Genomic DNA, 18,502 nt, shown 5'->3' with positions numbered 1-18,502 from the left:
GAAGGGGGCGGGGCTTTCGCTCAAGGGCTCGGATTCGTTCGAGACAGTAGTGGAAAGCGGGTGGGGGAAGTGGGCGTGTCAACTTGAGGAGGAATGTGCGCGCTATGCGTGATGACGTAACGGGCGTTGATTGGGAGCGCGAACTGGAACCCCTGCGAGCGTGGCGCCCGGCCTTTTGTCCAAATTGATCTCTTCGTTGTTTCTAAGGTAGGCAGTTCGGGCTTTTCGCTTTGTCCCTTGCTTTCCGGCCGGGGCTGGCCTCAACGTGCTTCGCTCACTTAGTCTTGCGCGCCCCTCTAGCCTCCCCGCGAGGCAGCGTCAGCACGAAGTGTGCAGACCGGCGGGGTAGAGACTGATTCTGGTTCCCGTCCCCTCCTCCGTGGGAGGCGGCTCCTGGCCTTGAGGCCAGCCTGCAGTGAGGCCCTGTCGCTCGGCGTGGCTGGCCCAGGAGTTGGGGGAAATTTGGGGGCGGGATGAGTGGGTCTGCTAGAGTATCTAGTACCCTGGAGCAGGAATTCCGTAGGTCCAGATGATGCTGGAGGCCAGACGGGACCTTCAGGTTGGGCTGCCCCAGCACCCCAGTCAGTCGGAGGGCCGCTACGAGCCCTGAAGCGGCCCTGAGGGATAGCGGAGGTGAGGCTGCCGCTGGAATGATGCCTACGGCCGTATACTAGTACATCTCAGTTACTGAGAGCTCTGGAGGCAGCAGGATCCAGCATCCACATTCCTCACCAGTAACCTTGAGACTTGAGGGCGGATCTCATAGGAGCCTAGGAGTCGATATTTTTAAGGGTTAAATTTGCTTCTTACTGATCATAACTTTCTTTCACCTGGTGAGCAGTAAACAATATGTCAGGTTGGGAGTCTTATTACAAAAACGAGGGCGATGAGGAAGAAGAACAAGAAGAGGGACTTGAAGCAGGAGGTAAGTGACTTCAACGTGTGCGCAGTTCTGTGTATGACTTTCCCTGTCTCTGCTTTCTAATGGCTTACCCTGCCCTCCCCAGAGAATCTCAAATGCTTTTCTTCCTTTGAACTTTGCAGAGCTATCCAAGGCTCTTTTACTCAAGTCCTACTCCAGTGCTTGAGACATTTGTACCCTTCAACTTTTACTGGGTTCTGGTAGGTAGAGAGACATCTGTTGAGCTCCAGTCAATGACCCTGAACATTGGTACCTTTTGTCACCTTAGGTGGCTCAGGGAAGACCCTTCCTCACCCAGGAGAGTTGTTTTACTCATTGTAGGACCTCAGTATAAAAATGTCTTCACCCTACAATAACTGCAGCAACCAAAGCGAAAACGTGAGCAACACAGTTACGAGATTCATTCTCTCACCATGGTCTCAGGCGTGGTAGTAACACAAAGGATAAAGGAAGAGAAGTCGGGGGGACATGTAGTTTACATACTGGTGAATTTAAGTCCTGGGTAAAAAAATTTTAAAGTGTTTTTACTAAAAGTGAGAAACACAGGAAACGTATAACATAAAAGAAAATTTGCTGTAATCTACTGCCTAAACACTACTATTGCCAGCTTTTTGGCATTTTGCCTATTTCCTTCATTGAAGGAAGTTTCCTTCATCTTTCATTCTGATATTTCTTAACTATGTATGTCTGCTTTTCTTTGTGTCTGATTTTTTATAATCATAGTGAATATATGTTTTTTCGTTTTCATTTGCACCAGTCTTCCAAAAACAATTTTAAACATAGATTTTGTGTTCTGCCTTTTTTCCTTAGTATATTATAGATATATTTTCCCATGTAACTACATATATGTCATCTTTATAACTCATTTTAAAGGTACTGTGATTTTTTCACTCTGCTTCCCATTGGACATTTTAGTTACTTTCAATTTCTTTTTCTTTTTCTTTTTTTTTTTTTCAAGCTTTTATTTGTTTATTTGGCAGAGAGAGAGACACACACAGCAAGAGAGGGAACAAAGCTGGGGGAGTGGGAGAGGGAGAAGTAGGTTTCCTGCTGAGCAGGGAGCCTGATGTGGGGCTTGATTCCAGGACCCTGGGATCATGACCTGAGATGAAGGCAGATGCTTAATGACCTAGCCACCCAGGTGCCCTATTTTCAATTTCTGACTTTAATGAACAACATTGTTGTGGAAAATTTTGTATAAGGGGTTTCCCATATCTTATGTTCTTTAGATTGCTAAGAGGTAGAATTCACTGGGTCATGATAGAATTTTTGTACAAACCATAAGAGACTCTTAATCTCAGGAAACAAACTGAGGGTGCTCTAAGAGGGGGTGGGGGGGATGGGGGTGCTGGGTGATGGACATTGGAGAGGGTATGTGCTATGGTGAGTGCTGTGAATTGTGTAAGCCTGATGAATCACCGCCATGTACCCCTGAAACAAATAATACATTATATGTTAATAAAAATAAATTAATTAAAATGAAAAAAATTTTTGTTTAGGGCTCTTGACCCGTAATCGCCATATTTTATAGATGGGAAATTATATTTATTGTATTAAAAGCAGCAGTGTGAAAAAAAAGGGAGACAACCAGACATTTTATGTGTTTCTTTTTTTTAAAGATTTTATTTATTTATTTATTTGAGAGAACACAAGAGAGAGATTGAGCAGGTGAGTGAGCAGGCAAGGACAAGCATGGGGGAAGGGCAGAGGGAGAAGCAGACTCCCTGTTGAGCAGGGATCCTGACTGGGGCTCGATCTCCATCCCAGGACCCTGAGATCGTGACCTGAGCCAAAGGCAGACACTTAACTGACTGGGCCACCCAGGAGCCCCCATTTTATGTTGTTTTACAGACAGAGATCACAAGTAGGCAGAGAGGCAGGCAGAGAGAGGAGGAAGCAGGCTTCCTGCTGAGCAGAGAGTCCGATGCGAGGCTCGATCCCAGGACCCTGGGATCATGACCTGAGCTCAAAGCAGAGGCTTTAACCCACTGAGCCACCCAGGTGCCCCCATTTTATGTGTTTTTATAAAAAACTCAGCATCGCCTATGATGCCAGAAAGGAAAAAAGAACACCTGAATCTGATGATGAACCCTCTCTAGGTCCTCAGTAGGAAAGACAGAGGATTATGTCAGTTTATACCGAAAGAGTGCAGTCAGCAAAATCCAGAAAGTGGAAAACTATGTAACACAACATTCTGGTTCTTTGGCAAATAAGTTATAAGACACAAAAACGGAGGTGTATCTATAGATTAAGAGGTTTCAAAAACTTATTTTTTCTAAGTAGGCTCCATGCCCAGTGTGGAGCCCAACTGGGGGCTTGAACTCACGACCCTGAGATCAAGACCTGAGCTGAGATCAAGTGTCAGATGCTTAACTGACTGAGTCCCCCAGGTGCCCCTCGAAACTTAATTAAATCAAAACTAGTGTTTAGGAATGTTCACTAGGATGATAAAATTACAAAGGAAATAAGGAAATGATTATTGAAAGTCAGTTTAGTGGTTACTCTTTGGAGGAGGGTGGACATTGTAATGGGCTTTTTTTTCTTTGTTTTACATGAATAATAAACATGATAAATATGACCACAGGTGCAAACATTTTCTTCTGTTTTTTTCCCCCATAGGAGAATATACATACTCAGGAAGAGATAGTTTGATTTTTTTGGTTGATGGTTCTAGGGCCATGTTTGAATCTGAGGGTGAAGATGAAATGACTCCTTTTGACATGAGCATCCAGGTAAGACGACCTGCTATTTAATTTAAAAAAAGGAAAGAAGGAGAGGAAGAAAAAAGTATTAACACTACTCTAAAAATTATGGACTCTTTGAAAAATTTGTGAATGATCGGTGTTGGTTAGCCTCTCCCAGGATGGCTACATGTACTCTGAGCTAAAAAAAAAAAAAAAAAAAAGGTAGCAGCACTGGAGAATAGACCCATTTTATTTTGTGTTTGGACTTCAGACCCTAGGAATACATTGCTCCCACTTCTTGTGTTAGCGCTGGTGGTACAGAAGGGCTCCTCCTCCTGTAAAGATGTGCGTGTGCAGGAAGAAAGGATATTCTAACAGTTAATGGTGTTAAATGAGTCCTCTTTTTATTGGTATTTGGAAGTTGAGTATTACCCATGGCTGAAAAAAGACTGCAAAAAGACAACTCCATTTAAAATGGGCATAAGATTTGCAACATTTTTTTAAAAAAGATTTATTTATTTATTTATTTGATAGACAGAGATCACAAGTAGGCAGACAGGAAGGCAGAGAGAGAGGGGGGAAGCAGGCTCCCCGCTGAGCAGAGAGCCCGATGTTGGGCTCCATCCCAGGATCTTGAGATCATGACCTGGGCCGAAGGCAGAGACTTAAACCACTGAGCCACCCAGGTGCCCCAGGATTTGCAACATTTCTCTAGAGATCTACAGATGGTCAAGAAGCCCTCAAAAAGATGCATATCTTTAGTCATTAGAGAAAAGCAAATTAAAAGCAAAGCAAAACCATAGTGAGATAATATCCCACCCACTAGCATGGCTTTATTTTAGAGGGGAAAAAAGGATACAAAGAAACGCTGGCAAGGATGCAGAGAAATTGGAAACCTACGTTGCTGGTGGGAATGTGAGATGGATCGGCTGCTGTGGGAAACAGGATAGCAGTTCCTCAGAGAAGTAAACATAGAATTCTCACATGACCCAGCAGTCCCTCTCCTAGCTAATTACCCAATAGAATAAAAATGGGTTCAGGTCTTGATTCTGGTCTTGATTACAAACTATATGAAGACAGAAGAGTTGCTGAACCTTTTGGTATCTGTCTCCTCATCTGCGTAATGGAGAAAATAATAGTACCTGTCCCATCAAGGAGTAAATATTTGGTTTTGTTCTGTTTTGTTTTGAGATTTTACTTCTTTATTTGAGAGGGAGAGAGAGCACAACCCAGGAGAGCAGGCGGCAGAGGGAGAAGCAGGCTCCCCACAGAGCAAGGAACCCAATGTGGGGCTCGATCCCAGGACCTCGGGATCATGACCTGAGCCGAAGGCAGACGCTCACCCAACTGAGCTACCCAGGCACCCCTTGTTCTGTTTTTTTAAAAAATTTATTTATTTAAGAGAGAGAGTGTTAGCAGGGCGAGGGGCTGAGAGAGGTAGAGAATCTCAAGCAGACTCCCTACTGAGCCAGGCGCCCAATGTGGGGTTTGATCTCACGACTGAGCCAAAACCAAGAGTCTGACACTCAGCCAAAGGTGCCACCCAGGAGCCTCAATATTTTTTTTCTTAAATTGAGCTATAGTTTACATAACGTAAAATTAACCATTTTAAGGTACACATTTCAAAGGTTTTAGTCATCCATAATGTTGTGTAACCACTACCTCTGTGTTATTCCTGAATGTTTTGAATGGGTAAACAAAATGTTTATACATGCTGTGGAGTACTACTCAGCCCTAAAATGGAGTGATATATTGAGACCACAAGGGAATGAACCTTGAAAACATGTTAAGTCAAGGAAGCCAGACAAAAGGTCACACATTTTGGGATTACATTTATATGAAATAAAAAATACATAATCCTTGGAGAGTGTAGGTCGGTGGTGACCAGGAATGGCGATGGAGGCAGAGGCACGGAGGGAGCAATCACTTAATGGTAAGAGTGGTGCTTGCTTTTGGGGTGATGAAATTCTTTCGGAACTAGACGGTGGTGGTTATCCAGCGTTGCGAATGTACTAAATACTACTGAACTAATTAATGTTAAAATGGTTAATCTGGGGACAATGGCTGGCTTAATCAGTAGGGCATGAGACCCTTGATCTTGGGGCTGTGAGTTCAAGTCTCACGCTGGGTATGGAGCCTATTGAAAAATAAAATAAAAATGGTTAATTTTGTTATGTGAAGTCCATCTCCAGAAGATTAGCATTTCTTTATAGAGAAGAATTATAAATTCTAAAGACTTAGCCGCATATATTATGTTTTATATTTTTAGAGTTTGGAGCCAAACAGAAGCTTCTGATGTTCTAATTTGTATACAGACAGTTCTTGTAGTTGGCAAATCAGAATATCTTGTATCTAGAAAAAGAATTAATGAGAATAGTCCTTAACTTTAAAGCAGTGGTTTTCAGAGTCATCTGTAGACCTTGTTAGCACATATGCAGAGCCTTACCCCAGAATCAGAATTTCTGGTTCTGTAGATCTAGAGCTGGGACCAAGAATTTGCATTTCCAGCAAGTTCCTAGGTAATGCTGATGTTGCTAGTTTGGAGATCACTCTTTGAGGAGGACTGCTTTCACCTTTTTGGGATTGTGGCCTTCTTTGAGGATGTGGCAAAAGCTATATACCCCATCTCCAAAAAAGATACACTCACACTTCTGCATGTAATTTCAAAGGGTTCTTAGAACACTTTATGCCTAAAGGATCCAAAAGAAAAGGTATTACTATGTAGCAAATAAGTGAGACATTCACAGATGAATATAATGTATTTGATAAGCAATGAAAAAATATTTTCTCAAAAAAAATTTTTAAAAAAAATTCTTAGAACCTAAAAGAAGCGCTCACCAAAGTGTTTTTTTTTTTTTTTTAAGATTTTATTTATTTATTTGACAGACAGAGATCACAAGTAGGCAGAGAGGCAGGCAGAGAGAGAGGAAGGGAAGCAGGCTCCCTGCTGAGCAGAGAGCTTGATGCGGGGCTCGATCCCAGGACCCTGAGATCATGACCTGAGTGAAGGCAGAGGCTTTAACCCACTGAGCCACCAGGGGCCCCTCACCAAAGTTTTGTAAATGTTTATAGACTGCTCAAAGTAAAGTTAGGGGATGGAAAGTACAGCAGAAGGAACATAGTCAGTGGTATGATAATAGCTTTATAGGGTGACAGGTGGGAGCTACACTTGTGACGAGCAAAGCATAATGTACAGATTTGTCACATCACTATGAGTACACCTGACACAGGTAACATTATGTTACAATATACTTCAATTAAAAAAAAAAGAGTAGGTTAAAATACTTGTAGAAATAATTACTAGACAGGATTTTCCTAGAATACTGACATCTTTAATTGTGTAATTAAGCAAATTTTATTCTAAAAGATGCTGTTAGGGAAAAAAAGATGCTGTTAGCAGTTAAGGACTTCCTGTTGGGCCACATCTACTTATTGTTAGCTTAAACCTTTCGCATAGGTAATTATTTTACATAGGTACCTTCTGTTTCTTGGTCTCAGGCTGCTTGAGGGAAGATCACATGGCCTGTCCAAACTCAAGTCAGTTCAGTAAATGACATTAGTGGGACTCACGTCAGGTTTTCTGATTCCAATGCTGGGCTGTTTTCCCTTCTTAACAGCAGAATTTCCTCCCTAATAAGTGTTTCTAGTTCTTTGATTTCTTGCGGTAGGAACTACTCATACTTAACACACTTTGCCTTTTGTTATAGCATAATATATATGCCCATCTTTCTCACTGATTCATGACTTTCCTGAAGGTAGGAGTCAGGCCTTAATCTAACGCCATGGACAGATTCAGCAAATATATTAAGCATCTACTATGCCCCAGGCACTTATGGAGTTTAAATTTTATGGTAAGTTAAATATTAATTGAATTTTTATTTTGATTTTGTCAGTGTATCCTGAGTGTGTATACCAATAAGATCATAAGCAGTGATCAAGATCTCTTGGCAGTGGTGTTCTATGGTACTGAGAAGGATAAAAATTCAGTGAATTTCAAAAATATTTACGTCTTGCAGGAGTTGGATAATCCAGGTCAGTAGAGGCGTAAGATCAGCTTTTCCCTTAAACTGGAAGGTCACTGCCCTGAACAGAGAAGGATGTGGAGAAGGAAGTAGATGACATGTTGACTAAGAATATGCTTTCCTGCAGAGGGGGGTTCTTCCTGGGATGTGCACTTTGTGGGTTAAACACTTCTGGGGTGAGAACAGGACCTCGGCTCTTCTGTTTACCATATAAATGGGACATTAACTCTGTTCTGATTTTTCTGCCTGTTTGACTCCTTGTCTTTGATCAGGTGCGAAACGAGTGCTCGAGCTTGACCAGTTTAAAGGGGAGCAGGGGAAGGAACATTTCCAAGACCTAATTGGCCATGGGTCTGACTACTCACTGAGTGAGGTGCTCTGGGTCTGCGCCAACCTCTTTAGCGATGTCCAGGTCAAGATGAGCCATAAGAGGATCATGCTGTTCACCAATGAAGATGACCCCCATGGCCTTGACAGTGCCAAAGCCAGCCGGGCCAGGACCAAAGCTGGAGATCTCCGTGACACAGGTTGGCATCTTTGTGTTCCTTTCTGATTTTTTATTTTTATTTTTATTTTTTAAAGATTTATTTATTTGACAGAGAGATCACAAGTAGGCAGAGAGGCAGGCAGAGAAAGAGGGGGAAGCAGGCTCTCCACTGAGCAGAGAGCCCGATACAGAGCTTGATCCCAGGACCCTGAGATCATGACCTGAGCTGAAGGCAGAGGCTTTAACCCACTGAACCACCCAGGCACCCCTGTTTTTATTTTTTAAAGCTTTTATTTTTTTTGACAGAGAAAGAGGGAGAGAGTGTGCACAACCGGGGAAAACAGCAGACAGGGGAGAAGCAGGCTCCCTGGCTGAGCAGAGAGCCCCACACAGAGCTCTATCCCAGGGCCTCAGGATCATGACCTGAGCTGAAGGGAGACAGTCAGCTGACTGAGCCACGCAAGCACCCCATCCCTGTTCTTTTATTTTTATTTATTTATTTTTTAAAAATTTAAAAAAAATTTTATTTGACAGAGATCACAAGTAGGCAGAGAGGCAGGCAGAGAGAGAGTGGGAAACAGGCTCCCCACTGAGCAGAGAGCCCAGTGAGGGACTCGATCCTGGGACCCTGAGATCATAACCTGAGCCGAAGGCAGAGGCTTTAACCCACTGAGCCACCCAGGCGCCCAGCCCCATCCCTGTTCTTTTAAATCGACACTTAATCTTATTGCTAGTTAATGTCAAACATTTCTTTTTTCTCCACTGAGTATGAAATGAAAGAATAAAGTGATGCTGGGGGAGACATCTATGTAACATTCCTACTGAAAATGATGAAGCCATTTGCTCTCTCTCTCTCTCTCTTTTTTTTTTTTTTTAAGATTTATTTGTTTTAGAGAGACACAGAGAGTGTGTGTGTGTGATCGGTGGGTGCGGGGAGGGCAGAGGGAACGAATCGCAAACAGCCCGCCTTGTGTGTGGAGCCGGACTCCAGGCTCCGGGCTTGAGCTCACGACCCTGAGATCATGACCTGAGCTGAAATCAAGAGTCAGATGCTCACCCCACGGAGCCACCCAGGCGCCCCGGGGCCGTGTGTTTTCTAAAGAGCTCTACTAGAGCGAGCTTTTCTTGTCTTTTCATGCTACCATGCATGGTGATGGTTTGAATAAGTAAATGCTCAGGGCACCTGGATGGCTCCATCAGTAAAGCATGTGACTTTTGATCTCAAGGTTGGGAGTTCGAGCCCCACGTTGGGCGTGGAGCCTATTTAAAAATAAAATTAAAATATTGAATAAGTTGCCCTTATAGCAGCTGATTCCCTTAGCGCGTCTATAAGTCCTGAAAATGTTAATAACCCATCTAGTTCTTTGTGTATTTAGGTTTAACTGAAAAAAAAATTCTCGCTTGCTGAAAGTTGTTTTCCTTTCCCCAGGTATCTTCCTGGACTTGATGCACCTGAAGAAACGTGGGGGCTTTGACATATCCTTGTTTTACCAAGATATCATCAGCACAGCCGAGGATGAGGACTTAGGGGTTCACTTTGAGGAATCCAGCAAACTGGAGGACCTGCTAAGGAAGGTCCGCGCCAAGGAGACCAAGAAGCGTGTGCTGTGCAGGTGCGCTCTGAACCTGGGCCAACCGCCTGCAAGGGCCCTGCCCGGTTGGGAACACCCAGCTGCTTTGACAAAGCTTCCTTGGCTCCTTACCTCTGGGCGGTGCCTCCCCGTGTGCCTCACTGAAAACTCGCTTTATCTCTGCCTAGCATGTTTGCATATGTGCTTCTCTTCCTCTGGCAAGAGTGGGTAGGCTAGTTCTCCAGAAGAACACAGCTCTCCACTTCCTTGGTGTAAACAGTTGTGGCCTACTGCTGTCCTCACCTGAAGTCACTAGTATGTCGTCTGCTTGCTTCTCTGTAAATTGGGGATAACAGTAATACCTGGTCTAGAGCAAAAACTCCGGAAGTGCTAGTTACTGTCATGGTGTTGCGTTATTCTGGTTTCTTACAAACTTGAAATCAACAGGAACCAGCTTGTTAAATTACCTTCTCTTTTTAAAAAATCTTATTTATTTATTTAAAAGATTTTATTTATTTATTTGACAGAGAGATCACAAGTAGGCAGAGAGGCAGGCAGAGAAAGAGAGAGAAGGAAGCAGGCTTCCCGCTGAGCAGAGAGCTTGATGCGGGGCTCCATCCCAGGACCCTGGGATCGTGACCCGAGCCGAAGGCAGAGGCTTAACCCACTGAGCCACCCAGGCGACCCTTTTATTTATTTTTTAAAAAAAGATTTTATTTATTTATTTGACAGAGAGATCATGAGTAGGCAGAGAGGCAGGCAGAGGGGAGGGAGAAGCAGGCTCCCTGCTGAGCAGAGAGCCCAATATGGGACTTGATCCCAGGACCCTAAGATCATGACTTAAGCTGAAGGCAGAGGCTTAACCCAATGAGCCAGGCGCCCCTAAATTACCTTCTCTCTTTTTTTTTTTTTAAAGATTTTATTTATTTATTTGACAGAGAGAAATCACAAGTAGATGGAGAGGCAGGCAGAGAGAGAGAGAGAGAGGGAAGCAGGCTCCCTGCCAAGCAGAGAGCCCGATGCGGGACTCGATCCCAGGACCCTGAGATCATGACCCAAGCCGAAGGCAGCGGCTTAACCCACTGAGCCACCCAGGCGCCCCTAAATTACCTTCTCTTAGAGAACTTTGCCATGAGAGTCCCAAGGGCTCCCCCATGTTGCTTTCGAAAGGTTAACGTCAGGCTTTTGTTTTCGACTAGGTTCCTCAACATAGGGGAACATGACCATAGGTAGTTTTTGAGTTTTCAGGAGGTTACTGACAGTTCTGCTAGAAAACCCATGAAACGATTTCAGGGCAACCACATAGTAGCCCACTGCGAACGGCTATAGTTTGGTTGTTGGCTCTCTCCTTTGCCCCTTGGGAATGATTTCTTTTTCTTCACACAAACACGCTGGCATCTCTTCTCCCTTCCTGAAATAATGGAGTATTGTCACTGCAATTTGGAAATCTAGCACATGTTTAGGTGGGGACGGCAGAGAGGATAAAATAGCGGTTAAATGTAGGTCCTGGGGGCGCCGGGGTGGCTCAGTGGGTTAGAGCTTCTGCCTTCAGCTCAGGGCATGATCTCAGGGTCCTGGGACCGAGCCTTACATCAGGCTCTCTGCTCAGCGGGGGGCCTGCTTCTCCCGCCCCCACCTGCCTCTCTGCCTGCTTGTGATCTCTCTCTCTCTGTCAAATAAGTAAATAAAATCTTTAAAAAAAAAAAATGTAGGTTCTGGAGCCAGATTGGCTTGGATTGTAGTCCCCGCCTTCTGCTGGGCAACCTGGAGCAAGTCACATAACTTCTCTGGACTTCTGTAGAATGGGGGCAAACATAGTCCCTCCTCATAGGACGGCTGTATTTTTTTTTTTTTTTTTTTTTTTTTTTTTTAAAGATTTTATTTATTTATTTGAGAGAGAGACAGTGAGAGAGAACATGAGTGAGGAGAAGGTCAGAGGGAGAAGCAGACTCCCCATGGAGCTGGGAGCCCGATGTGGGACTCGATCCCGGGACTCCGGGATCATGACCTGAGCTGAAGGCAGTCGTCCAACCAACTGAGCCACTCAGGCGCCCTAGGACGGCTGTATTGACTAACCCAGATAGCCCAGGCAGAGTGCGTGGCATAGTGATTATTTACAAATGTTAGTATTTTCTTTCTTTCTTTTTTTTTTTTTTTTTAAAGATTTTATTTATTTGTCAGAGAGAGAGAGTACACACAAGCAGGCAGAGAGGCAGGCAGAGAGAGAGGAAGGGAAGCAGGCTCCCTGCTGAGCAAGGAGCCCGATGCAGGACTCGATCCCAGGACCCTGGGATCATGACCTGAGCCGAAGGCAGCGGCTTAACCAACTGAGCCACCCAGGCATCCCCAAATGTTAGTATTATTCTTTGGACGAATGGTTACAGGATACTTGAAAGGAGTAATAAACTGGAACTGTTTGAGAACTAATAACGCCTTAGGCCTAGAAAATGATTAATGTTCTCACTATAATCAAATAATGGAATTATGTTATCACAAGGTTATTGTGTGCCAGCACTGCCCTAAGTTATTTGTTAACATACTAACTTTCATCTTTATTTTTGAAAAGATTTTATTTATTTGAGAGAGAGAGAGTACTGGCGGGGGAGGAGCAGGCAGAGGGAGAGGGGGAAGCAGATTGCCCGCTGATGAAGGAGCCCACACAGGGCTCGAGTCCAGGACCCTGGGATCAGGGCCTGAGCCGAAAGCAGATGCTAAACTGACTGAGCCACCCTGGCTCCTTATTTTTTAGAGACAGAAAGAGAACATGTGTGAGTCTGGTGGGGGAGGGGCAGAAGAACAGGAAGAGAATCTTTGTTTGTTTGTTTTTTTTTGTTTGTTTTAGAGAGAGTGTGTGGTGGGGTTGGGGGGTGGGCAGAGAGAAGCAGATTCCCCACTGAGTGTGGAACCCAGTGTACCTGACATAGGTACCTGATCTCACATCCCCTGACCCTGAGACTGTGACCTGAGCTGAAATCAGGAGTTGGACACTTAACTGACTGAGCCACCCAGGCACCCTAAAATAATCATTATTTTTATTACAGTACACTCTTTATCATTATTTTAAGTATTTAACTATATATTCTGAAACTAATTTTTGTGATCTAGACCCTGAGATACTATTATAGCAAACTCGACTGTATTTTTTTTTTAAAGATTTTATTTATTTATTTGACAGAGAGAGGGATCACAAGTAGGCAGAGAGGCAGGCAGAGAAGGGGCAGCAGGCTCCCCACTGAGCAGAGAGCCCGATGCGGGGCTCGATCCCAGGACCCTGGGATCATGACCTGAGCCGAAGACAGAGGCCTTAACCCACTGAGCCACCCAGGTGCTCCGCAAACTCTACTGTATTATTTAAACATGTTATATTTATATCTGAGGAATTTGGACTGTTGGGGGGAATGAAACAAGACTTGGGTACCACAAAAGAATTTTAGCTAGGAAATCATAATTTTTCAGTCCATGGCTTTTTGTTTTTCTCTCCTCCAGGTTGAAGTTTAAGCTGAGCAAAGATATAGCACTCACTGTCGGCATGTATAATATGGTCCAGAAGGCTGTCAAACCTCCTCCAGTGAGGCTTTATCGGGAAACCAATGAACCAGTGAAATCCAAGACCCGGACATTTAATGTAAATACGGGCAGTTTGCTTCTGCCTAGTGACACCAAGAGGTCTCAGGTAGGCCTGCCTTCTTACTGAATTTTGTCCCGTTGAAGAGTTAACAGGGAGGGAGACAGTGATTAGCCTAACCAGTTAAATATTTTTCTGTGTACGTCTTTGTAGCTAGGCTGTTAGAACACAAAACCATTCCTGTTTGGAACTCTGGCATCTAGATCTTTTGTTTTAAAGATTTTTTTATGTATTTGAGAGGCAGTGAGAGAGTGAGACAGAGCAGGAGCAGGGGGAGGGGCAGAGGGAGAGGGAGAAGCAGACTCCATGCTGAGCAGGGAGCCCAACATGGGGCTCCATCCCAGGACCCTGAGATCATGACTTGAGCCAAAGGCAGATGCTTAACTGACTGAGCCACCCAGGCACCCCAGTAAATAAGATCTTAAAAAAAAAAAGGGCACCTGGGTGGATCAGTGGGTTAAAGCCTCTGTCTTCGGCTCAGATCATGATCTCAGGGTCCAGGGATCGAGGCCCGCATCGGGCTCTCTGCTCAGCCGGGAGCCTGCTTCCTCCTCTCTCTCTCTGCCTGCCTCTCTGCCTACCTGTGATCTCTTTCTGTCAAATAAATAAAAATCTTAAAAAAATTAAGTAATCTCTACAGGCGACATAGGGCTTGAAGTCACAACCCCAAGATTAAGAGTTGCATGCTTTTCCAGCTGAACCAGCCAAGCACCCCAGTGTCTAAATCATTGATAGTTTGACAGCTAGAGAGTTAGAACCAGCGTTTGAAAAAAATGGCAGTGGAAACTTTAGCCCCTGACCCCTCTGCATTCTGCTCTAACAGTCGAGTTCCTTGTTTGGGTAGAGTAGTAGAAAAGGCTTTATCGATAACTAGGGAGAAGAGCTAGGGAAGCTGTTAGCTGTGAAGTGAACTTTTTTGGGGGGGGGGGGCAGTTGTTTTCCCCCGAACCAAATTTTTTCCTGTGCTTTGAAATGATATACACGTGCCTTTCTTAATCCGAAGGACGGACTAAGAATGCAGAACATTATCTTTCTTCGTTCTCTTACCTTTGTTCAATCTGTAGAAGGATTGGATGTCTAAAATTAAAATCAAATGACTCATCCTTTTTTTTTTTTTTAAAGATTTTGTCTATTTATTTGACAGACAGAGAGGCAGGCAGAGAGGGAAGGGGAAGCAGGCTCCCCGCTGAGCAGAGAGCCCCATGTGGAGCTCGATCCCAGGACCCTGGGATCATGACCTGAGCCCAAGGCAGAGGCTATAAGGCACTGAGCCACCCAGGTACCCCATGACTCATCCTTCCTAACTATGCAAAATGTGGGAAAGAATCTGAGATTTTTTGCCTAAGTTCAGGACCTAGAAGGATCAACTAAGTGACTAAAATTAATTATTATTTTGATTCAACTCATGAGATATTTTTTGGAGCACAAATCTCAAGCTGGAGTGTTTTGCCCTACTTTTGGAAGGAAAAGACTAGATATTTCCTCTTCCATTTTGGAAGTAACTAGTTACTCATGTTGGTTTATTCATAGGCAGTCGCTCTTCTGGTCATGGAGTTTCTTTTTTTTTTTTTCCAAAGATTTTATTTATTTATTTGACAGAGAGAGACACAGCGAGAGAGGGAACACAAGCAGGGGGAGTGGGAGAGGGAGAAGCAGGCTTCCTACCAAGCAGGGAGCCTGATGCAGGGTTCAATCCCAGGCCCCTGGGATCATTACCTGAGCTGAAGGCAGACGCTTAACGACTGAGCCACCCAGGCACCCTATGGAGTTTCTTTCTTGATCCAGTGTGCCTTCAAAAAAACTTGAGGGCTCTGTTTTATTCGTTAAACTCAAATTTGACTCTCGCTAAGTTCTGTTACCAGTTGTATATCTAGGACCATAATCCAAAACTAAAGTTTGGAAGTAATACTTAATGTGCGTGTCTGCTCAGACCTACCCCAATACCTGACATAGGTCTTCTCGATCAGTAGGTGTGGTTTGAGCTTTTGTGGGTCGGGGACGGTGCTGAGGGTTCGGTATATGTTAACTAAGGGAAGAGATAAATGCCCGAAGAGAATGGCCCTTCAGCACCTGAGAGATGGTGGCTTAAAGCCCAATTCAGTTATATAACCTGGAGCAAGTTATCAACCATCGAGACTCAGTTCATTCATCTGTATAGCAGTTTTTAACATCTACCAGGACACAGAAGATGAATTGCGTGATGAGTGTAAGGTGTCTGGCTGGCCCTTAGTAACTAACTGTTCATTCCCTGTGGTAGCAGGAAGATGTCCTTGGTGAGCCATCTTCCTGTTCCTTAAAAGAAAGTTGATTTTAACTTGCTAGTGTCGTGTGGCAATCACTTTGCATCTCCACGTAGCCTGTGTATGTGGCTCTTGTGTTCCCCTTCCTGTAGAGCTATGGGAGTCGTGAGATTGTACTAGAGAAAGAGGAAACAGAAGAGCTGAAACGCTTTGATGAACCAGGTTTGATTCTCATCGGTTTCAAGCCCTTGACAATGCTGAAGAAACACCATCACCTGAGGCCCTCCCTGTTCGTGTACCCCGAGGAGTCCCTGGTGAATGGTATGTGGTGTGGACCGAGGGTAAATGCATGAGTCACAGAAGGCCGTCTTGCTTGGAGCCTGGGTAGGACATATTAAGGGGGCATTCTAAAAGTGTTTCGTGCTCAGATAAGTTGTGGAAATTTGGGACTAAACAAAGTTAAAGATGTTTCTTTAGGGCCTATAATACACTAATATGCTTTGTGAATATCCAGGGGAGGATATGGAATTAGAATTTTTAAAGCTTACTTCCTATGGAAGTCTTCCTTTGAGGCATCAGATGGAGAGTTAAAAAAACAAAAACCCAGTTTCTCCCCTAGTGTTGGCAGTTAAAGATGCTGTGAACTAGGTCATTGTGTTTGTGCTGTCCAGACCTAAATTCCTCTGTGCTGTAGCTAACCGGCCCCTGTATTTGACCTGGCTGGCTTTTATTAGTAACTGGGGCTTACAACATTAGTCTAAAGATAGTGCAAGTGAACTGATGTTAATAATTCACACTCTGAAATGGGGGTTTGAGGTATTTAGCCTCTCATTGCTTTCCTTCCTCTTCCTTTCTGTGCCTCTGCTGCCCCACTTTCCTTTCAGCTTTGGGCTCATCACACTTGACCTAATGAAGTATCGTAAGCCCTTTTAAGAAAATCGAAGAGAAATCATAGGCTTGTAACCTGGGCTAGAGGGAAAAGAGGAGGAGATACCTTTGGGATGCAGACTCCGGGGATGTTTGTTTTCCAGGGAGCTCAACCCTGTTCCATGCTCTCCTCACCAAGTGTCTGGAGAAGGAGGTCATGGCAGTGTGTCGATACACCGCCCGTCAGAACATTCCTCCTTATTTTGTGGCCTTGTTGCCACAGGAAGAGGAGCTGGATAAGCAGAAAATTCAGGTGACTCCCCCAGGTATGTGGAAGAGATCTTTTCAGTGCTTCTGAACCTTGCTCAGACTTTGGAATCCCTTATAGGATCCTAACTCAGACCTGCTCAACCAGAGTCTCCAGGAATAGGGTCTGGGAAATTTTAGGGTTTCACAGGTGAATTTGATGCAGAGCTAGGTAAAACTGCCAAATATGGTTGTGCAGTGCACGGCATGTGCAACTATGCAAGGCAGCTCTGCAGCCACCATTAAAGAATTGGCTGCATAGGGACTGTTGGCAGGTTACTGACAAAGTTTATGGCGCAACTGCTGCACCTTTACTAAATGCCATTGTTAGATACCTTTGCAGTGTTTGGTGTTTGGTTTACCCTCTGCATATACTAAGGCAATGAGGTAGAGCAGAAAGACTGTGGGTTTTGAAGTCAGACTTGACTTATCCTCCTTACGTGTGGGAAAGCTTACTTTCTCTTATTTCAGGCCCATCCCTGCCACTTGTTACCTGGCCGATTTGGGCATTCATTTAACCTTTTGACTTACATTCCGTATCTGCAAAGATGAGAATTCTGGAACATCTTACTTTTCGGTTGTTTCCCATGTGAAACAAGTTAATAACTGTGAAAGTGCCTAAGACAATAAGCCACGCTAATAAAAGTAAACTGTAAAGTAATTCTTCAAAAATGTTATATTTGGGGGCGCCTGGGTGGCTCAGTGGGTTAAGCCGCTGCCTTCGGCTCGGGTCATGGTCTCAGGGTCCTGGGATCGAGTCCCGCATCGGGCTCTCTGCTCAGCAGGGAGCCTGCTTCCTCCTCTCTCTCTCTCTCTGCCTACTTGTGATCTCTCTCTGTCAAATAAATAAATAAAATCTTTTAAAAAAAATGTTATATTTGGGTTCTTTTTTTAAAAAAAGATTTTATTTATTTATTTGACAGACAGAGATCACAAGTAGGCAAAGAGGCAGGCAGAGAGAGAGGAGGAAGCAGGCTCCCTGCTGAGCAGAGAGCCGGATGCGGGGCTCGATCCCAGGACCCCGGGATCATACCCTGAGCCGAAGGCAGAGGCTTTAACCTACTGAGCCACCTAGACACCCACTGAACCACCCAGGCACCCAAAAATGTTCTGTTTGTAACCCTGGTCATCAGGGTGCTGAGGAAGAGCTCTGTATGTCCGTCAGTAGGCGGCTGTCTCTCAGCTCCAGATTCCCCTGTTACACTCGGTGCTGCTGAGGCTGATGCTCTCCAGACCAGTTTCCTCCTCCACCCCTGACTGTCAGACTCTGTCACTAGTGGGTGCTCATGGGAGCCTCGGGCAGCGGAGAGCAAAGGGACTTGTTTCTTCCTTTTGCTCAGCACTGTTGGCCTTGCCAGCAAGGGCCCTTCCCCTGGCAGCAGTCGCTGGTTCCAGTCCAGATTTTCGAGTCTCTTAGAACCTGTTACAGGAACAGCCTGATAACCTTTCCTCTTTCCCTCTAACGTGGGTTGGGGGTGTGGGAACCGAGGGGAGAGGCTGAAGCGCAGAGGCGGGCCTCAGAAAGGGTGGGGGCGCTGCCCAGCTGGCTCGGGGTGTGTCAAGAAAGCCGGAGGCTGGAACCGACCGCCAGGCAGGTGAAGGGCCCTGGCGAGGAGCCATGGCGGGGGGAGGGGGCGGCAGGGACGGGAGGGCGCGGGAAGGGGTACTCCTCCCTCCCTGTCCGCTCTGCAGGCTCCAGAGGGAATCGGTCGGGCAGATGCTCACAGGGTCAGTTGGTAAAGGAGACGCAGGGGTGGCAGGGTCCCTGCCCCAGGGTC

The 18,502-nt window shown here is 45.0% G+C and overlaps 1 protein-coding gene across 3 annotated transcripts in view; it reads left to right on the top strand.

The window, feature by feature from the left end:
• Positions 1–112: 112 nt before the first annotated feature.
• Positions 113–18,502, top strand: part of XRCC6 (X-ray repair cross complementing 6) — a 34,965-nt gene continuing 16,575 nt past the window's right edge. For 2 of the 3 annotated variants that reach the window (XM_059401903.1, XM_059401902.1), the window contains exons 1-9: positions 113–207; positions 842–925; positions 3,542–3,654; positions 7,500–7,638; positions 7,901–8,155; positions 9,545–9,728; positions 13,173–13,359; positions 15,704–15,872; positions 16,583–16,744. In XM_059401903.1, the coding sequence (XP_059257886.1) occupies positions 850–925; positions 3,542–3,654; positions 7,500–7,638; positions 7,901–8,155; positions 9,545–9,728; positions 13,173–13,359; positions 15,704–15,872; positions 16,583–16,744 (1,285 nt within the window). In that variant the 5' untranslated portion in view covers positions 113–207; positions 842–849. Of the gene's footprint in view, positions 208–841; positions 926–3,541; positions 3,655–7,499; positions 7,639–7,900; positions 8,156–9,544; positions 9,729–13,172; positions 13,360–15,703; positions 15,873–16,582; positions 16,745–18,502 lie in introns of those variants that run through there. The other variant, XM_059401904.1, reaches the window with a different exon arrangement.

The sequence above is a fragment of the Mustela nigripes genome, chromosome 6, assembly GCF_022355385.1.
Source record: "Mustela nigripes isolate SB6536 chromosome 6, MUSNIG.SB6536, whole genome shotgun sequence".
Classification (NCBI taxonomy): domain Eukaryota; kingdom Metazoa; phylum Chordata; class Mammalia; order Carnivora; family Mustelidae; genus Mustela; species Mustela nigripes.
Note: the sequence above shows the minus strand (reverse complement) of the source record. Positions and strands in the feature narration are given on the sequence as shown.